The sequence below is a fragment of the Odontesthes bonariensis genome, chromosome 8, assembly GCF_027942865.1.
Source record: "Odontesthes bonariensis isolate fOdoBon6 chromosome 8, fOdoBon6.hap1, whole genome shotgun sequence".
In the NCBI taxonomy this organism is placed as follows: Eukaryota; Metazoa; Chordata; class Actinopteri; order Atheriniformes; family Atherinopsidae; genus Odontesthes; species Odontesthes bonariensis.
Genome location: NC_134513.1, coordinates 7,985,029 through 8,006,589, shown reverse-complemented (window position 1 = coordinate 8,006,589; position 21,561 = coordinate 7,985,029). Strand labels below are relative to the sequence as shown.

At 39.9% G+C, this 21,561-nt stretch overlaps 1 protein-coding gene across 2 annotated transcripts; it reads left to right on the top strand.

The window, feature by feature from the left end:
* Positions 1-551: 551 nt before the first annotated feature.
* On the top strand, positions 552-13,635 carry syt10 (synaptotagmin X). Of its 2 annotated transcripts, none has more exons than XM_075471523.1 (7): positions 552-864; positions 1,526-1,922; positions 4,767-5,328; positions 7,300-7,420; positions 7,631-7,802; positions 8,622-8,751; positions 11,256-13,635. In XM_075471523.1, exons 1-7 carry the CDS (start codon positions 678-680, stop codon positions 11,325-11,327), a joined length of 1,641 nt encoding a protein of 546 aa, XP_075327638.1. In that variant the 5' UTR covers positions 552-677; the 3' UTR covers positions 11,328-13,635. The 2 variants fall into 2 exon arrangements, with proteins under 2 accessions (XP_075327638.1, XP_075327637.1); XM_075471522.1 differs by having other exon boundaries at positions 553-879.
* Positions 13,636-21,561: the final 7,926 nt, after the last annotated feature.

Sequence of the window (21,561 nt, the reverse complement as noted above, 5' to 3'; positions counted from 1 at the left end):
GTATCTGAATTACGCAAATATTGACTTAAACCTTAAATCTTTATTGCGGAACAATTACTTGTTAGAGTCACACTAATGTAACAAAACTGAAGTTTAGACATGTGGGGTTCTTCGTTTGATGTCTTTTACAAACAGCTTATGTGCTATAACCCGCCATATTATCATAATCAAGGGCAGCACTGCAATCAAGTGACTGTCAATGTGTTGACTGGTGTGAAATCAGACTGCATCTGATCTGCAGGCTATAAAGACAAAGGTGGCTCATTTTGCAACTTCTAACCCCCCGTCCATTCTTTACCAGTCAATGTTTATTCTCAGGGTCACATGAGGACAAAAAGCGGTTTGTGGCTGACAGGACTGGAGCGCATAAACCAGCGTGTTGGAAGACAGGCGGGGACAGACAAGTCGGCTGTCGCTTATGGGGAACACTCCAGCCATTACTAGAAAAAGTAATCTCGTTACCAACTCCCACCAACTGGATTCACTATCCAACATTGGCGTGTTGCTATTGGTCGTACGGAGGGTTGGACTCCAGCACCCCGCCTAGTGTTATTTCAACGATTGTAGCGCGTGCAGCCAGTTCCTCTGCGTTGCGCGCTGGATATGGATCAAGGCGCGCACCTCCCTGCTGTCTCCTGCGGACAGGCTGCTCTCTGCGGCGCATAAAAGGTGCCCAAATGAACCACCGCCCTCCCGGATCATCTGGTGTGCAATGGCTTAACAGGAGAGACATGAGTGTCCGGACGGAGGACAGCATCACTTTGTGCCAAAGGGCTCTCCAAATCATATCGGAACTTTGTCTCACGGGACACGTAGACCGAGAGAAATGTGCGGATATTTTCCCGCTGGAGAGCAACATACCAGGTAAAGGACACGCAGGTAAATGGAATAAAGTCATTCTTACTATTCCTACTTATTTTATTTCCTAAGTTATTTACTTTCCTTTGTTCGTTCTGAATGTCACCGAGTTGAAGAGAAAAGCGAAAGATGATCATAAACTGCAACTAGTTAAAACTTGTTGTAAAACTACCGCACAACTATTTTATTTTATTTTATTTTCTCCTGTGCTGATAGAGTGCGTCTACCTGTTACGCAGGTTGCAGCAGCTCAGTCTACACTGATGCAATAGCAACAGGTGAAATAGAAAGATCAGACCACCCGACTTAGGAAATGATTATACTCTATGTCTCCTTTCGTTTTACCCTATAATTCTGGGATTGTGTCAAAATGCGGCTTGAATTAATCTTTTTTTTTTTTTTTTGCTAATCTTTGAATATCAGCTAGAACAGGAAATATCAGCTGCTGCTCAGAATGATGTAGTTCTTTCTACCTGATGCTGTGTCTTTGACTTGTTTGACTTTATATTGTCCTGCTTTATCAGATCTATATGCAGCCCCCTCTTTCTTACAGCTTTCTTTCTCTCCTTTTTCTCCTTCTCCCTTGCATGTTTGTCATGTTTTGACTGTCAACTGTTCATCTTATCTTTCCTGTGCCATTTCTGTCTTCTTCTATGGGTTAAACCTAGACATCTCTATTAGTTTGCTTGCTGTGGTCGTGGGTTTCTGTGGCCTCGCCCTGTTGGTAGTATCTCTCTTTGTCTTTTGGAAGCTGTGCTGGCCAATTTGGAGGAGCAAGGCTCTGTCAGCCCACGCTGAAAATGGTCTCCACGTGGGTTTCCCTGAGGCGCCTCCACCCAGCTCCCCTCCCGTCAATGAGTATAAAGTGGCAGAGATGGAAAAGAAGTACCCGCCGGAAGTAAAAGTGAACGGACGGAGCACTGTGAAGCTCCTGGAGGCGGCCATGAAGATCAGTCAGACGTCGCCAGACATCCCTGCTGAGGTGCAAACAGCCCTGAAGGAGAAGATCAGGCAACAGCCTCCAAAAATCCAAAGGCAGACCACTGAGCCAACCTCCTCCTCCAGGTACTCTCACATGAACCAAATACAGTCACAGCCCCTCCCAGTCTGCCCCAGCACTGTGGACATAATGATGTAACTATACTGATGGTGGCATTTTAAAACCAACTTTAGTTTCTTTTCTCCACCCTTGTGACAGCAAGAAACACAAACCGATTCCCCCACAGCGCAGGAAATGTCCTGACAGTTCATGACAGTGCTGTCACTGTCCTCCATGTAGTTTGCCACATGTCACATAGATCATCAGTGACTGGCTGATGACCTTGAAATGCTGTTTCACTTAAAATATCTGCGGCTGTAGCACATTGGACACATACTCCTGCTGCAGTTTGAACCCTATAATCACTGGTGTGCGTGAGTCAAGCTGCTATGGTAACGGAGGGAAGCAACCCCAGTTATTAAACAATCAGCTCTTACTTCTCTTTGTTTTCCAGAACGATGTTTAAACTAGAACGGCCATAATTACCATTGCTGTGGGGCGCGAGCTGTCAGGGTGGAAGCTCTGGTTCCTTGTGACACGCGCCAGGCAGCTGTGATCAGTTTCTCAGAGGAAGCTGTTATTGACACTTTCTTTGGCTTGTCGTTAGGCTCGCTAGTTCAGTTAAACTGCCGCCGAGATCTTCATGAATCAAACACCCACCAGTGTGGCTAAAAGGCCATGTTAAAGATTACAACGCCTACTTTCTCAATCCGTCCTCCTACTTTTGACAGCGATTTCGCTCTCTAAGGAATTCAAAATATAGCTTAGTGAAGTTACACCACCAGAGAGATGGTGGAAATAGTTTGTTAGAAACCGATAACTGGTAGTGAAAAAAATGAGCTCTGCTTGCCAGCGTGCCAATTAAGGCAGTGATCTGATGAAGCACAGTTGGAAGGCATCTAAAGAGTATTTTCATTATTGATTAAGCATTTAATGTATGAAAGGTCAAAATAGTGACCTTTTTGTTTTTCCACCAACCAACGGTTACAAAAAAAATGCAGTTCAAATTTCCAGATATGAGAAGCTAGAACCAGCAAATATTTGGCATCTAAAAACGTGCACCTGCTTCAACATCAGCAGCAGATTATGTGGTTGTTAGCACTTGATATGGTCAATGCAGGTATGTATGCCCATTGCCACCGACTGGGGAATGTGGAGTATTACTAAATGGTTAAAAAAAAAAGAAGAAGAAAAGACCTCATATCTTCTCTTACACACTTTCGCTGACCTCAATGACAAACTTGAATGAACACTAGTCTAAAATGGGTGTCTGCAATGCAGAAACTCTTAAGAAGGAAGTACATTAGTACTTCAAGATGTTTCATGTTGGCTACCTAAACTGGGTCACAATATTACCAGTTAACTCATTGAACAATAAAATAGGAAAGGGGAAAAAAAAGGGGTTGTAAGGAATCATGGGGCGGCTTTTACTCCTCAACTTTTGTGAAGGATGGCCCAGCGTATCCTACATTAAAGGAGAATATAATTTTTCTTCTCTCTTTCACTATGGAAGCTAGCTGCTAAGTCTTTCAATAAAACACGTTAAAGGTACGTTTATCCACATGTCTAGAATTCTGTAGTGTAATAATTCATGGTTGAAATTTGTAAGATAGCAACATATGTGTAGACTGTTACATGTAGGGGAGCATCTATGTGACGTGACCATAATGGAAAATCATAAATATTAAAAGTGTGATCGCTAAACAAGTATACTTTTCTAACTATAACCAATGCATGTTTAACTTCTGACCCTAACAATTTGCCAGTAAGAGCAAAGTAGAAGAGTGAAACTAAAAATGTTTGCATTACCTTGTTCTGAATCACGTTGTCTCCATCCTCCATTTGCTTATCAATCAGGGAAAAAAAAATAAATAAATAAAAAAAAAAAAAATCAGCTTTGTGCAACAGGGTGCCGTCATGTGACAAGATGCTGCAGGTGAACATTTGTTTTGTCTGTTTGGTTAGGTTTAGCAGTCTAAGGACTTGGTTATGGGCTAGAAAATACCATATTATGGGTTAAAACTGAATTTGTAACATGACACCTGCTGTTTCTGATGTCTCCTCTCCTTTAACTGCAATAATCTAATCTGGGATGGGCATGTAGATTCAAAGACTAAAAGCATCAAAATCAGAAACCACCAGAGTGTTCAGTTAATTTTCTTTTGGCAATTTGGTCAATTTTCTCCTGCGGTTTATACTGTCCAGCCGTCTTGTCATTTACAACACTGTGGTGTCCTATTCAATGCCATATTATTTGCTCCACTGCTGTGATTGTCTTACTATCGGAAAGGAGGAGGGGCGGTTGCTAGGTGACAAGATTGGCAAGCCAAACAGTTTTGTCAGAAGATGCCAATCTCATGGAAATCTGCAACATTTAGGTAATTGCTATATTGGCTAGAATAAGAATGCTTAGGCTGCGTTTTCCTTTCTCAAAACAAAAGACGGGAAAGGTAAAAATGTCAGCTTGACTTGGGGTTTGATATTTCCTGGTGCGACTTGCAGGATGAAACCTTTTTTCAGCCAATCACAATGTACATCACAGAGTCTTTTGGGCTGCGATTTAGACTTTACAAGCCTAAGGCGATAACACTTGGCGGCTCAAACGCACGATACCTCTCGAAAGGTCATCCCATGTAAGTGTGCTACAGCCATTCTGGGTCTCAGTTAATTTATTGCTCCTGTGTATCAGGTGAGTATCAGCTGGTTGAATCCACTGCAGATTTTACATTATGTCCTGAAGACCAACTGAGCCCACTTCTGAAGCATTCTACCCAATAGAAATGTGAAATTCACAACAGTATGCAAAACGCTAAGCATTACATTACGGTCACTTGAGATATTTACCAGATGCCCTCTAACCTTTTCAACAGGCACAATTCTTTCCGACGACACCTGCCTCGTCAGATGAATGTCACCAGTGTTGACTTCAACATGGACACAGTGCCTCTCCGCCAGTCTTCGATAGTGAGCATTGGAAGAATAAAACCGGAACTCTACAAGCAGAAGTCTGTGGACTCCGAAGACGAGACCAAAGAGCCCATTGAGACTTGTGGAAAGCTCAGCTTCTCGCTGCGTTATGACCATGAGGAGCAGGCATTGGTGGTGAGAATCCTCAAGGCCTTGGACCTGCCAGCCAAAGACTTCACGGGCACCTCTGACCCATATGTGAAAATCTACCTGCTGCCCGAGAGGAAAAAGAAGTTCCAGACGCGTGTGCATCGCAAGAATCTGAACCCCATGTTTGATGAGACCTTCTGTTTCCCCGTGCTGTACGATGAGCTTTGCAACCGCAAGCTGCACTTCAGCGTCTACGACTTTGACCGATTCACGAGCCACGATATGATTGGCGAGGTGGTGGTTGACAACCTCTTTGAACTCTCTGATCTTTCCAGGGAGGCGGTGGTGTGGAAGGATATTCACGCAGCAACTACGGTGAGTTGGCGTTCACACTGAGGTAATGCCAAATCCTCTCATATGTGGGTATTGTTAGAGTACAGGAAATGTTACACCAGGCTTCCTTGCCGTCACCAAAAAAAACAAAAACAAGCATTAGATGAGAATTTATGCTGTTTTTAGAAAGGTCTGATTAGAAAATACTGCACGGATTCCCTTTTAGAGCCTAAATTCATCAACACTGCTCCAGATAAATGGCAGGTGGAACACATTGCATAATTCAAGTGCTTTGGGAAATGCATTTAATCAACATACACCCACACACATTTTCCCAAGACTGCTGGATATTCTGCACACATAAATATAGCAACATAGAGTAAAATGATCCAACAGCAAATACAATATATACAGAACAGCAATGGTAGGTAAACAACCAGGATGTGAAGCTATACCATAGCTTTCTTAAGAGGAATCAATAATTTAGCCCCAAATGCATTTGCTCCTACATTAACACTTATCACAGTTTGCGCTGCTTTCATAATGAATGCATTCATTGTGATAAACTTGAGTAAATGTTTCCAGGGCCACTTTCCATTGCATACTAAATTAGTAGCAACAGAAAACCCAGAAGATTTAAACTGATTGAGCTGAACGTTCCCTTATGGATGATGAAATTTGGGGCAGAGTTCAGTCATTAGCTGAAGAGCAGATGAACAGTAAATGCTTTATGGTGTGTTTTTTTTAACATTTCTGCATTTTCACTGTTGATGCACCTCGGGGCAGCTTTGGCTACTTGAACATCCTGAGATTAAACAGTTCTGAAGGTTTTTGGGAAGAAGGGCCAGTACAGTACAAAAGTAGAAGAGTAGAACTGAAAAAGGTCATCCAGTTCTGACTTTATCTGCTACTATAATTATACAAATTACAATAACATGGAAACTAACTCCACAACTGGAGGTAGTCTTGCATTCTTTGTAAGGTTTTTAGATGTAACATGTTGCACTTTGCTGCATTTTTCTACTTTGGAATTAGCTTAGACAAAGTTCTCTGAGTAACAAAAATGCTGACATTTGGTTACACAGTTAAACATGAACATCATTTAAATTAGCCATGACTAATACAACTTGGAAATGAGATGAGCACACTATAATAATATGTGTTCAAATTAATATTTGCTGTCCTTGCTCAAAAAAAGTTCCAGAAAACCCACATCTTTTATGGAACTGGTAGTGATATTTGACACGTGTCTAAACAGTAAAAAGAAAATGAAGGCAAGACCACGACTATGTACTTCAAAGTGCCCTTTTAGATAAACATTTATACATTGTATATTTAAAGAATTTAAGAAAATCACGAACATAAAATCAGTGCCTACATTTGACTGGAAGTACAACTCAGCAAACATGTAATTAAGCCAGTAGAAATAGATGCAACCCCTACGCAACAAACATCCTAGTGGTTTTTAACCCCTTAACGATCGTCCTTCGGTTTGTGTTCGTTATGCTGTGGCAGGAAAACTACAACTGTAACTATGAACTACGGTCAAATCCTGCAGGAAAATCTGCAAACGCACAATTACAGGAAAGGGATGCATTGCAGCATTGCATCTCTAAACAAAACACAGCAGTAGGTAACAGGGATATCAGTTTTTTCAGGTAGGAAGACAATATGAGATGTCAACCCAATGATAGTTTTACAAAATTGTTAACATATGTCAAGATATTACAGTGAAACCCTCAAATTGTAGTCCTATTGTAGAAAAACTTATGGGAATATATCTGAATGTTTGAACCAAAGCCGTGGACCACTATAAGATGCCATTCTTACAGACTCGTGTTAATGTGGCTAAAAAAGCAAATCATTCGTCAGAACTATTAAGTGCTCAAGAATGGAAAATAGCGACAAAGAAGAGCAACTGAGAGTTAAATTCAGGTGCCTACGCTGCATTGAAGAAGCTGGAATCACAGAATGTATCCAAAGCATTTAAATTGTGTCTCTTTTGTCCATCAGGAGAGTATCGACTTGGGAGAGATCATGTACTCGTTGTGCTACCTCCCCACAGCGGGGAGAATGACCCTGACAGTCATCAAATGCAGAAACCTCAAAGCCATGGACATCACAGGTTCTTCAGGTAACCCAGTGATAGATAAGGCTGGCATCAAAAGCAGACTGGCCCATGAATAAAACTTAGCTAAAACGAGATAGCAGGTGAAATGTGGAAGACGCAGACAGGATAGTGATGTCTTAGCTTATCTTTCAACTGCCAAACCAAGCATTCTTTACTTGGTTTTGCTAACTTATCTCTTTTTTGGGATATTAAAACAGTGAATTTATGTCCCAGATCCATATGTGAAGGTTTACCTGATATGTGACGGGCGAAGGTTAAAGAAGCGAAAAACAACCACTAAGAAAAGCACACTTAATCCGGTGTACAACGAAGCCATCATCTTCGACATTCCCCCAGAGAACGTGGAACAAGTCAGTCTGTCCATCATGGTGATGGATTATGACCGGTAAGTTAAACACTAACTTTACAACTCAAATGTTATCTCTGTATGAATAGGACTTGGTTTAGAAAAATTCCTGCAAATGGAGAACACATAAATAAACGGGGGAAAAAAATATTGTACTTGGTCATTTATTTAATGAGGAAAATGCTCAAACATTACACATCTGTGAGCTGCAAAAGTATGTGAACAGATCAGACGTAAATTCGAATATGAAATTAAAGTCAGTCGTTTCCAGTCAATGTGATGACAGGTGAGTCAGGATACAGATCTATCAGTCTGCTTTTCACTACTTTCTTCCAGAAGAAATCTTGACCTTAATCCAATAGAAATGTCATGTCGTAAGAATGTCGTAAGAACCTGAGATTTGGTAGCAGTTATTGTTGCACAAATAGATCACACCAGATACAAGAAACAATTGTATCGTACTGGATCATTTTCCTCAATAAATGCTCTTTATCTACTTTTAGGTGTGAAATTCTGTTGATGTTTTACGTTATATAAATGCATACATTTAGAGTATATATATATATACATACACACACACACACATATATATATATATATACACACATATACACATCAGAGAGCAAAAGTCAAGTGGAAAATGTGCAAATTTACGGGTGCAACAACTACATATTGTTTTGAACCTTTAAATCCAAAAGTCACACAGAAACAGATAATCACAGCTGGTTAAAATTGTTCTATGAGATCAGTCAGCTCTTTAATTCGGATTTAGTCACTCTTTAGTTGAATTTGTGCTATGGATGGAGCAGGAGCTTCACTCTGTAGATGTAATTGCATGTTAACGCTTACTCATAACAGGGTTGGACACAATGAGGTGATCGGTGTGTGTCAAGCCGGTCCAGATGCCGTGGGTCTTGGACGAGATCACTGGAACGAAATGTTGGCTTACCCACGGAAGCCCATCACACATTGGCACGCTCTGGGAGAGGTACAGAAATGCTCTTTTATTCCTTTTGTTAAAACCGCTCATGTTGACAGAACTTTCTATAAAAAGGTAGATTCGATCAACAAAGAGGCATTTCAAATATATCGCCCATTTATGGTTTAGTTTTCTAATTATAGTTTGAGAGACCCCAGATGCAGCTGGAACAGCTGTTTTCCTCTTATTTCTGACAGATGAGGAACCTATAAATGCTTTTTTCTCTGAAGATTTCCAAAAACAAACTGAGCTTGAAGCAACATTTGCACATTTGTTAACGATCAGACAAATAAGGACCATTCATTCACCATTCAACAGCTGGGTTAAACTCTCTCGGTGGTAGTCTCCATTGTTGTCTTACTTTCAACATTCATGTGTGTATTTAACACGAGCTAACTTGTAGCTAGAGCAAAACCCTGGTGACTCTTGAATGTCTTCATGTCTAATTTGCATACTCTGTGACTAAGAACTTTAAAACTGGTGGATTTTTTTTGATACATTTATTTTTTACATGTTATCAATTTTTTTCCTCTTTTGCAACACCTACTCTCCATCTGATGAATAGGAAAATACAGGTGATTACATATTTTCAGTGGTAAAACTACTTTATCAAATAGTTTTTATAAGAAACTGTGATCATAGGCAAAAGAAAACTCTGTTGCTCTTTCTTGTCATTTATACTCGACATCTCAATTCATTTCATTTACTACGGCGGATCTTTGGGGTTGCTTTTTGCAGTAAGAACAGAAGCATACCGTCAGACAGCATGTGTCGTTTGCTCAGCTTGACGAAAGAGCAGGAACAAAAATCTGAACGTGTTCTCACTTGTTTGTGAGCTTGTAAGGATCTCAGTGACTAATGTAAAAGTTTGCAAATTTAAATTTCTTTCAGTGCTAGAGGACGGCTTTCAAGTTTCAGGCGCTGAGCATGAAACTCACTTTTCGCTCCACAATTCCATTTTCTTATGCAGTGAAGAACAAATGCACAACTGCAGCATAGAAAGAGGTGGGGACTTCTTCCCCCGAAAAACAGTGACTAGAGACAAAGTACTGCAAAAAAAGTTTCGACACTGCCAAGTTTTCTTTGCGTTAGCTGGCCAGACGAAAACAAAACCTCCATTCGGAGATAACAGGTGCTATTATGACTTTCCACTTCAGACTCACACGAGATGGACGTTTTCATTTGACATTTCTTCCACACAAAATGCACCAATCACCAGACACTTCATTCATAGGAGCAGGTTGCATGAACTGAGAAGTGTGATAAATAAATTAAACATCGAAAACACAACTGCTGCAGTTAATCGAGGAATGCTGCCAGAGAATTGTTTGACAATTTAGTTAATATATGTGCTTTATGTACAAAAAAGCTCTTAAAAAAACTGACACTATCCGAAATAAATATTCTGATATATATCCCAAAAATAATTTATTTTCTAGTGTATGTTAGATGCAATATCAGCAGTGGGCTATAGACCAAATTTGTTGGAAAATTGAGGCAAGATATACGACATCTTCAACCTGATCTGAAAGCATGGTTCCCATGGTAACGTTAAGAACAAGTCTTTGATGAGTCGAGAGGTTTGGATATTTGACGTATTCCTCCAGCTGAGGCTTTACATCAAGAGTTCTGGTCAAAAGGGACGATTTAAATTTCAACTTGATGAATAAAGTATTTTCTATTCTATTATAGTGAAGGTAAAAATCCTCGGTGGCTCAATCGATTAAACGATGAAAACACGTCACTGGGTCAACGTTGTCTTTTTGTTCAATTTGGTGATTAAACCGTTTAAATGTAATACACCGACTATTTAAATGAATTATTCATTTTCTGTTGGGCTAATTAACAAACCTATGATTTGTAAAGATAATACGTGTTTCAAATCAACAGCCTGAGGACATTTAAGTGTTTTAGTCTGATTTAGCTGTCTGGGACATCATCGGGACAAAAATCGGCGTGATAAACATAACAAACTCCTCTGAAGCCGGTTATGAGTACAGCATCAGTTTCTACAGTGATCTGGCCTAGTTAAAGGGGTGTCACGCTAAACCACTTATCTCTCTTTGCAGTACACCGTTCAGATAATTAAAGCGATTAAACTAACTGAAACAAACAACAAAAGAGTGACACTTGCAAACTGCTCCAGCCAATGAATACAAACTTTTCCATTTGTTGAAACTGGTAAATGCTAATTTTATGACGGCTTCGCAGAATGCCTTGAGACTGTGTTCCTTTAATCATTATATTATTGTTTTGTTAGCGACCCCCTCCACAGTAGTACATTGCTGTGGCTTCATCCTTGTATTCCTGTATGACTCCACGCTGGGATATGTCTACCACAAACGTTTATAGGCAACATATATAAATATGTTTGTAATGCAACTGTCCCCTTCTGGCTGAATTTGCCTATGATCACAGTGTGTCCTCAGGAGTAGAGAAATAATTGCTAAGTTACCAAAACCAGATGTCACGCCTTTGCAAAGTTGTGCATTTTATTATATTTTACCTTGCAGTGGCCTGGAAGAGCAGCAAGCTTTGAGAGTCAAGGCTCGTGTCCTTCGCCCAAACCTCCGCAGACACCCTGACGATCGCAGGTAGAGTTGTAACATCGCTGCTGTAAGAAACCAGACTTTTCAGTCTCAAGAGCATGTTGTATGAAAACTGAATTCGGTCAGGTTTGTATTGAAATGTCATGTAGTCATTTGAATGCAAGTTCTTCAAGTGCTCTGCAGAGCTGGCTATGCACAGCATTCAGTCATTCAGTTCAAGAGTCTCAGAAGAATCTTTCTGACAAACATTTACACAGACCACATGAATGAGAGGCCCCCCACACACACACCTCAAGGAGTCCTTCATGATTCACTTGCAACTGTTTCAGTTTCGGTATTTTCGGCAGGATTTTTTTCGAGCCCAAGAGCTCTTCAATATGCTACCGTTTTCCATCAATGTGGCACAGAGTTAAAGGGCTACTCTGCACAGCGCCATGAAACAAGTCACAATATAGCTTTCTGTTTAACACTGCAGGTAACTGAGTGTCAATAAGGGCTGAGCTAAACCCATCAGTCACAGCTGTCACAGATGTGTAAAATAGGCCGGCCACCAGTCAGCTCAAGGTTAGAGAAAAAGTAGCAGATACATGTAGCAAACAAATTGTACAGAGAGGTTCACAACTGAATACAATGACAGCGTATTTGTTTAGCAAAATTAATCAAAGTTTGGTGAATACCAACAGTAACCAATGACATGTGGCCAGTATACAAGTGTAAAATGCATATGACTGAATCTCATTTTAAACACTTTAATTCAACAACATTTCATCCAGTGATAAATTCAGGGAATTATAATTCATGAAAGAAACTCCACACACACACAAAATCATATTTTGTTTGTACGTGTTTACATTAAGCCATATGAAATCAAGTTCAGCGTACCTAACAGAGAACATCAACTCAGCTTCTCATCATGTGAGTAATAACGAAAACAATAAGTCAACATAGCAAATAGAGAAAGGCTATGTACTGTTATCTGATATGCAGTAAATGATGCTTTCCCCCTGCTCTGCCCTGAATATGAAAAATAGATATTTTTACTTGTAGCTTGCCTGTCACCACTTTAAGAAAAAAAAGCACCTATTGAGGGAAAATGTGAGTAGGTTAGACTATTTGAATTTTTTTAACTTGTGTTTACCCTGTTTCATGAAAAGTTCAGGGCTCTGTTTGAGAACCAAAGGGAGACAGAATGCAATGATTTGCAAATCATTTAAACTCTGTATTTGATTGAAAAAAATAAAGTGCCATGGATGACATTTGAGAAGTATTAAGATTTGCTGAGTTTGAGTTTGGAAAATAAAAATATAAATGTTGACAGAGGCTGGTTTACTACAGTTTGATCACCAGGAAATAAATCAAGGCATACAGCAGTTGCAAAAACAAATGGTTAAAAATCCAATAAAGAAAAAAAGATGGAGTGGAAAATGACTTGAGGCACTGCGAAATAGTTTGATATTTAGCAAATGTATTCAAAGCAATGATGGCTTTGCTTGGTTAAACATTAATTTGAGCCTCAGTGATGTAAGATATTCAAGTTCAAAGGACATTTGAACCAGTGCAAAACAAAAAGGTGGAAAATACTGTCTGAAGGAGGTGGATTCTGGCAAAAAGCAGAGTTGGCTGCTACTGATGACTGGTAGCATGACCGATTTGTCACGCTACCAGTCTGTAGTTACCACTCAACTCTCCACCATTCTGCCCATTCCCTTTGCTTTGAGGAAAAAAGGGGGATGGTTGATCCTGGGGTTGGAGTAAGCGTGACATCCACCCGCACTGCTTTGAAGTAATGGGAAGGGTTTGAAATTAAAAATGTGCTGATTCCGTGCAGGCTGTGTGAAATTGCAACAATGGGATATATCTTTGCAGTGCAATGCGTCTCCTGTTCCAGTTGAGGAAAAATGGCATGCGCTGAAAATGGTTCCAAGTCCAACACTGTGCAATGCCGTTGTAATATGTACAGAATGTGGTTTGCGCTTCAGCTTCCTAAAATTAAAAAAAGCCTTCCCTCAATACAAAGTAGCTGAGTGGCATCAGCGACTGAAGCCTGGTGTGAAGTCGAAGCAGGAGGAAAATGTAACCAATATGAACAAGGGAAGAAAGTTCCACATATAGAATGAGAAATATAGCCATTTGGTATGCAGAAGAAAAAAATGACAACCACCATCAAACATAAATAAAGCTGACCAGAACACAGAACATTGAAATGAGGAAAATACTAATCACCTTAGATGTATCGCTGATTTTAAAGAGCATACATCTTTCAAGGAAAAGTGTTTAAGTGTTTCGCAAATCATTGCATTCAGTTTATTTGCCAGTCCCCCTTTTTTTTGGAAACGGGTGTGTTCTCATAAATGGCACTCTGTAAATATTGAACAGTAAAACCTAAGAAGTTGTTGTGAATTTATGGACATAGAGTCATCACGATGTATTTCTATTGTTTGGTGACACTTTGAGAAGCTCAGACTCGTAATAGTGTGACATTTTTACATGTTCTGTAATAGTCGTGAACAATTAGTCACACTGGAAACCCAGTGGAGCCAACTCTACATAATCAAGTTATTTCATGTGTAGGAGTCTAGAGCTTTGAGCTGTATTTGTTTGCCTATTTGGTGGAATCTGTATCAAGCAAGAACAACTACTACTGCTGTCATGACGTGTACAGTTTGTGATAACTTTTGTAACTATTTAAAGTAAACATTTGGGAAATGATTTATTGTAACTGTTTCATATGTATTTTAAAAAGAGAAATAAAAACAATTGAAGAGTTTTTGTGCTGAGATTTGGTCTTTAACTGTGAATCCAAAAGAAGAGGCTTTGTTTTATTTTTTTTTAATTTAAAATCAGTGTCTGTATAAAGTGGGTGATTAGGCCAGTTTGGAATAATTTGGGTCTTATTTCACGATAAAGAGTTGATTTTCCTGCACCCTGATCACCTTGACTGAAGCCTTTAACAACTCTTAAACAGACTGCTGAGGAACAAACGCATTCAATGAAAAGCCAGTAGAACTGAGTAATAAAAGCACTGCAGGCTAGAAACTGTTATAGAGAACGCAGCTTCGACATGTTGGGGAAAGCTGGGAGTTTCAACTTGAGTGGAAAAAAGTATGCTTATCTCAAAGCCATCTAATTTTCTTTCTGAGAGGAAGAAAAAAACAAAACAAAACAAAAAAAACTGGCTCCAGGGAACATTGGCCACAATTACTGTCATGAAAAAGGAACTTCAACGCTGATATGTACTGTTGCACAGTTAACATCTGTGGTTGCTGCTGGATTTGGCTGCGAAGAAATCTTAAGAGAAGGAAAAAAAACTTATGTCAAATTAGCGTAAACAAAATCCTTCAGCCAGAGTGATAACAGAGTGTTGGGGTTGTGTACACCCTCTCAGCTGACACACTGTCATTTTAACGATAGCTCAGACATATTCTGAGTTTTTCTTCTGCTCTTTTCTTAGAATGTGGTCTCATGCAGCCTCTTACGAACGGTTTGTCAAGATGTTATCAAAAACTATAAAGTCCTGTGTTCTTGGAGTGGAAAGCAGTCACTATTGGCTGCAGTTCAAGTGGCATAATCACTGAGTAAAATAACCGCGATTCCTTCTCAATGCTCAGCAGAACTCTAAGCTGTATTGACCTTTTTTGTAAACTTTGTGGACAGATGCAGATCAGCGTTTCATTTTAAATAGTCCCCCAAAAAAAGCACTAAGTAGCCCTCATCCACCCTCAAAACACTATTGTGGCCTCACAGACTATTACAGTAAAAATGCAAAAGTGTTGAGCCACCCCTCAAGGAGTCAGCCTTATCGTAATCTTTCAAGGGATCTTGAATGTTCTTAAGAATTTCTGGAGGTCTTTCCAAGTTTTCCTTTGGGCATTGAAGGCTTTTTCCACTTATTTTCAGTCCCATACTTGACCATTCTCAGAAGAATGGATTTTTTTTGTGTGTAAGTGTCTGTGTTTGTTAAGCCACTTCACACCGTCCAAAGATTCATCCAAATAGAAAAACAAAAGGCACCCAATTCGAACAATGAACCATTGTTTAGACACAAACAACTTTGCAAAGAGACAGTTTTAAGGTATATCTTTGGACACTTATAAGGACGCGGTGTTTTCCTTATAAAAAAAAAAATTCTTAGGAAACTGGACAGTCGGAGGACAAAAGAAGAAGTGGCAGGCCTGAAAGCTATCTGCAGCAGACGAACAGTAACTGAAAGTGATGCACTCAAGACATAGGAAAAAAAAAATCCAACAAAGACCTGACACAGGAGCTGAGAGATGCATCTGGACCCTCATTTGATCCATCTACCTCATCACAAATGGTCTGTATGGAAGGGTGGCTGTCAAGAAGTCATTCTTCAGGAAGGGAAACGGGGAGAAAAGGCTGAGATATGCCAAATGACACAGGAACTGGACTGAAAATCAGTAGCAACAGGTCTTATAGAGTGGTGCATCCTCCCCAGAGTCTGGACCTTGACGTTGCTGAAGCAATGTGGGATCATCTTGACAGACAACTGAACAAAAAGACGGACAATGTAGGTCGATACAGTGTAAATTAAAAAGGTTACAAGTCTGCAGTTGTTTGTTATCAAATAGTTTTATGTTAGTGTCATACAGTGAGATGTCGATTGCAACATGTTCTCAACCAAATAAAACATTGTGTCATTCGGTACAACAGATTTGACAAATACCCGTCACATCCACTTCATCTACCCCAGTCGCTCACCCATTTCCTCTCTGCTCCCTTCTAATCTGCCCAGACTCTTGTGTTGTTATATTGTTTCAGTCCTACTTGTAAACCTTTTTCAGTTGTGTTTGGCTGTTTATATGTACTTGCCTCCAATGTAGAACATCTGGGTCCTCTTGTCTGCACTGTCATATTTTTTTTTTGCCTCTGAAGTCGGTTGGCATCATGCAGCGTCCTTGAACAACTGCTAACAGCCAGCAAATGATAAATGTTAGATAACCTCTCCACTGAGCGACATGAGGTTTGTGCTTTTAAGACCTTTAAAGCTAAATGAATAAGCTTATCAGATGCCTCCCTCTTACTCCTGCATCCTTTTGATGGTAAATTATAAAAAGAACATTTTGATCTCTTGTACAGCGTGACATGCAGCCCAACTTTCTTTTGATCCACAGAACTGGACAAACAAACAAAAGGGGGGTATTGCATTAGTTTCCATGGCAATGAAAGCTGCCCACTCTTTGTCTACTAAGCCCATATTTAGTGCAGTTGTAGCTTTAGTTAGCAATGCCTAATAGCTCCATGTGGTGATGCATGTAATTAAAGCTCTGCCGTTTCCTGAATAGTTCTTTGTGCTGGGTATTTAACACTACTGCTCCATGAAGACTTAGGATCACGTCAACAGTGCGCTGTAGGATTAGTCATTATTTGGGGGGGAATTATCCATCCCAGTCTCAAATTCACAACATTGAACGTGCAAAATAAAGAGCTACTTAAGCAAATGCGTCTTTTGAGAAGTTGTTTCCAGTAAAATGACCTCAGCACTGTTGCATATTGACTCCCATTTCATGAAAATGTATCAATGCATTGCATAAAAATCAGATAACACAGCTGCTGTTATTTACTTCACTATGAGCACCGCTAAAGATGTCACCGTGCACAGACAGGTCTGCTCTATTCTAGTGCAGATTCAATGGTGTATTAAAGACAAGAGGGGCAAGGGTCAACTCATTAACTGTGAAAAATAGGAGGCTGCTTCTATATTAAGAACTGATACAGTTAAAGGGGTAAATGGACAGACAGTTATGTAATGCCACCACCCATTGCAGCCTAATGATGGTTTTTACTGCCTTCAGTACCTCTGTGTGAAGGAAAAACTAAATGCATCTGCTGGAAGCTGGATTACATCATTCTTATGGTGCGATTTTCACCCGTAGTTTTTCCACCATGTATGCAGATTATACTATTAGACTTCATTGTGGCTATGAAAAGGCATCAATGCAAAGCACATACTAATTTTCAACTCAGTCCTTCTGAAAGACTGTACAAAGCTCTTTATGGAGCAAATGTATATCTGCACAATCACACAATGCCACGTCGCTGGCCAATGATTTCTCTGTTGAGCAGACAATCAGGAGCTCATCTCGACATGGTATGGCTAAAAAGGGAAAGTGATTCAGGAAACAACAGGGGAAAAGAGAAGAAAAGGACTGTTTTTCTAATATGTTTACATATTTGATTTTGATGGACTGTTGTGTTATGGGATGTATTTTGTGAAAGGATGCAGTCTCTACTTTGTTGTGCTTTCGGGGCTGCAGCGGCTCAGCTGGTCGAGTGGTTGCCTTCCAACCGGAAGATCGGCAGGTCAGTCCACAGTGTGTCCATGTGTCAAAGTGTCCTTGGGCAGGAAACTGAACCCCACAGTGCCCCTGATAAGTTCACTGGTGTGCGACAAGAAAAGAAAAAGCACTGCATTCTGTTCATAGAAGCACTGTATGTCTATGTGAATGAGAAACACATGGTTGGTTTTTATTTTTTCAATACGACAACAATTTTGGAGTAATTTATTATCTGGTGTTACTATCCCACACACTTCTGGTTTGATTGTTTTTTTTTTTTTTGAACAACCCATTCAAGAATGTAAAACATCCAGAGAACAAAATTGAGAGTCTGATGCTGCTATAAGTATCACTGCCAACAAGCCATCATCATTACTAGCAGAAGAGAGATGAAAGGTTGTGAAGCATGTTTTTTGAAGCATTGGATAGAGGCGACACTGTGAGAAATGTATTGATGTTAGTGGCTACAAATAGATGTTTTACCCCGTGGGTAAGAGCCAAGGAATCCTCTTTCATCACTCTTCTTCCTTCAACTGATTCATCTTGACAGAAACATCCAGTTCCTGAAAACCACAATGTTGATTCATATTTAAACCAGCAGTGGAACCTTTGAACCTTAAAATGTTACTGCATTTTCACAGCTCAGACACTGTAAAAAAAAAAAAAAATAATAAATCAATAGGAGGGGGATATGCTCAGCATTGTTTGCTGTAGACTCAAAATAACCTAAAGAATCCGATATCAAAACTGAATGTCAATGAGGGGGGGGGGGAACTGTTTTCTGAACTTAATCTGAAGCTGCCATCCACGGTTACATAAAAAAAAGTTTAATATTAGTGCTGCTAAACAACAGTCTACATATACAAACCAAAAAAAACACAAAAAAGTTGGGACTGAATGGAAAACACAAAAGTGGCTGAAGGAAACAAACAGATTTCCTATTTCCATCACTTTGCATGTTGTTCTCCCACACTTGCGAACCCTCCTACGGTTTTATGTCACACTCTCTTTACCTCAGGGCGCTTCACTTCAAATGTTCAAAACACTTGTGAATTACAGTGAGCATCTGCAGACATTAAGGTAATGGGTTCATTTGCTAAGCCAAACAAAAACGGCACCGCTGTGTGAACATTTTGGTTTTAGAGAAAATGAAAAGGGAGATTCCTTTAACTCCAGGGCATTTTTTTTCAATTTGTAGCAAGAAAGTGATGTGAAAAGACAATAATTCCACTAATCTGAAACTAAGTTGTTAAAATTAGTGTTTTTAACTGAAAAAGTTTTAAACTAATAAACATGAGGTGAGTTCAGCTTATTCTAGCTGCATTGAACGACATTTTGGTCAACAGTGAGCCTGTCGTGCAGATCTGTGCTTGCACTTAACCCGTGGGTCCACAGTGCACACTGGCGGAAGCCACAGACTGATCAGTCACAGGCCTAAATACGACGTGCAACTTATGAAACTGCATGAGAGCACCCATAATGCATGTTGAACTTTTGTTTTGGCCTTGGCACAGACAACTATGCTCTCACTTACCGTCCCCACCTGTGTCATGAACAGCAATCAAGTATGATTTGATCTGCTGTCTTGCTTCCAAACCAGTTTTCTTTTCTCCCCACAACAGCTGCTGCTCTCTTTTTCAGTGTGTTATATGTTGCTGGCTGTTTTTTTTGGTTCTATTGTTTCACAGTTTTTCTTTGTTAAGCGTGAATTTGCACAACATCTTCCTATAAAGGGTTCCCAAATCATTCTAAAGAAACCACACCATTTGTTCAAACTTGAGGAACCTTTCTTAATAACCTGCAATAATCATCTCTTACATTATGACCACTCGCCCCAAATGGAGTAGAGCTTCATATAACCAAAAGGGTTCTAAACAGTCAGGACATGGATAAAGAACACCTGAGGGGGATGTAGAGTCTCTGGTACCATGTTGCTAGCAATAGATCCTTTGGACCCTGTGGGTTGTGGGGTGCGATCTTTGTGGAGTGGGCATGCTTCCCACTGATCCAATCAAACTGGTATTTGGGAATTTGGATGAACACCTCAGAATCTTTGTTGTGTTCTTTGACGTAGATTTAGCACGACCCATTTCTGTCCTGCTGGCGATGGCAAGCAGTCTCTAAAAATTCAACTATGATATTCTCAGGTTCAATGAGTGAAATGTACCTCAGAGTCTTATTACAGCAGAGGGGCCACAAAATGTAGCTTAACAGACTTCTATAAATCAAAGATGCAATTGTAAAGTTGAGAAAAAAACCCAACAAATGCTCTTGATGAGATTATGTGGAATTTTATCAAAGCTCTTGCTCAGATTCTAAGAAATGAACCATAGTAAGCCCACTGCCAGAGAAGGTCTTTCTTGTGACATCGTCTCTCTTATCCTTTTTGACTTCTGACATAAACTTGTATTAAGCTCAGTTTTAAAATTGGCCTGAGAAGGATTATAAAAGCATCACGTCTTCCCTTGAGATGGGAAACGAGAGGCTTCACTTTGGCTCTAACAGGTGTAAGCAGCAGCACTATCATCAGCACTGACAATGGCGGGAACATGCGGTAATAACAGGTTAGGAGGAAAAGCCTCTGTGAGATGAGGCCACTCCAGCTGCTCTGCTGATTTACATGACGACGAGAGGTGGAGGAGTCAACATGAATCATCCGAGTGAGGGCCCAGAGGAGGACGTGATGTTGAATGTAAAAGTAGCCATTTATCAGATGCTGCTCATTCCCTCACAGGTATGGCTCATGCACCAGTACAGTGATTCATAGCCGGAGACAGATCCAATGTGCAAATGAAAAAGGTGGGCCAAGATGTACGGGAGAACGTTTGCCAGCAAGAAAACATGAATACAAATAGAGACGGCACATTTCTCCCTCCGACTGTCTGTCTTAACTAATTGGTTGTTTGCACAGACAAACTCACTGAAATATTGTCTTGAGACGTGCAGCTTGGCATGCTTATGCAATGAAAATAAGTTAACATGCAGCCAAAATGTTCTTTAACCCACCAAACATCAGAATGACCAATTCCATGAAACTCAATATAAAGAAAACAAGGTAAAAGTTGAGCTCTAAAGTCTGGTTTTCAGGCACAGTTAAGACAAATGTTTAACCTATAGTGGTTCCTATGCTGATGTTTAGCTGGTCTAATGTTAACTCGTTCATCTTACTTGTTTGCAAGTAAACATCCTGAGTTTCAGTCTAACACCTGTGCTGACAGCATCTAGCGGATGTGTGATGTCTGGGTTGTTGCCGAGCAGCTTTTCCATGAATGAGTTGCTCCTACACACCAGAAGTGAGTCATAGTTTTTACCAGCATCCTTACAATGTGTTGGTGGGTGCAACCTGGTAGGTAACTGGATGGGTTTATATTTATAGTTTGAATCCCCACAATATGTGATGAAACGGCAACAACAAACGCACACACACTTGAATGACTCAGACACTGTACTGTATAGAAGTCCAATAAATGTTAATTTCCCACACGTTCAATGAGTAAGAGCTCTATTAAAAAAAAAAAAATCTATGAAAAAGATCTCAGAATTAACTTCCGTTTGTGTTTCATTTGACAACATAAGGCTGCAGTGTTAACTGCTTAACAAACTCTGACATGATGAAAGAATCCAACCTCTCTTGCCTTGATGCCAGAAAAATAGTCAAACTAATCATATACCCATGGTAATTTTGGGTCAAATTCAATTTTTGTACAGTTACTGTGATCGTTGAGTCGGATGGTAGCAGATTACTTAACTTACTCCCCTTTTCAAGCCATCTCACCGGTGAGAAAATGAGAAGGATGTAGTTCCTAACCTCACATGAGACAGAAAAAAATAAATAAAAATGCAAAATAAAATTTAAATGCTATCACACAACCGGCCATGACATTATTTGAAAAATAGATAACTGAAATAAGAACTCAGGTAAAGTCAGTAAATTTTTTAAATTCAGTGTTCTGCTCAGAAACCTCAGATCCTGG

Bases quoted from the DNA above. Each gene is read 5' to 3' on its own strand.
- syt10 (XM_075471522.1), top strand. From the start codon at position 678: ATGAACCACCGCCCTCCCGGATCATCTGGTGTGCAATGGCTTAACAGG. The intron at 5,329-7,299 runs GTGAGTTGGCGT...TTTGTCCATCAG, and splicing joins ATATTCACGCAGCAACTACG to GAGAGTATCGACTTGGGAGA. The intron at 7,803-8,621 runs GTAAGTTAAACA...TACTCATAACAG, and splicing joins ATGGTGATGGATTATGACCG to GGTTGGACACAATGAGGTGA.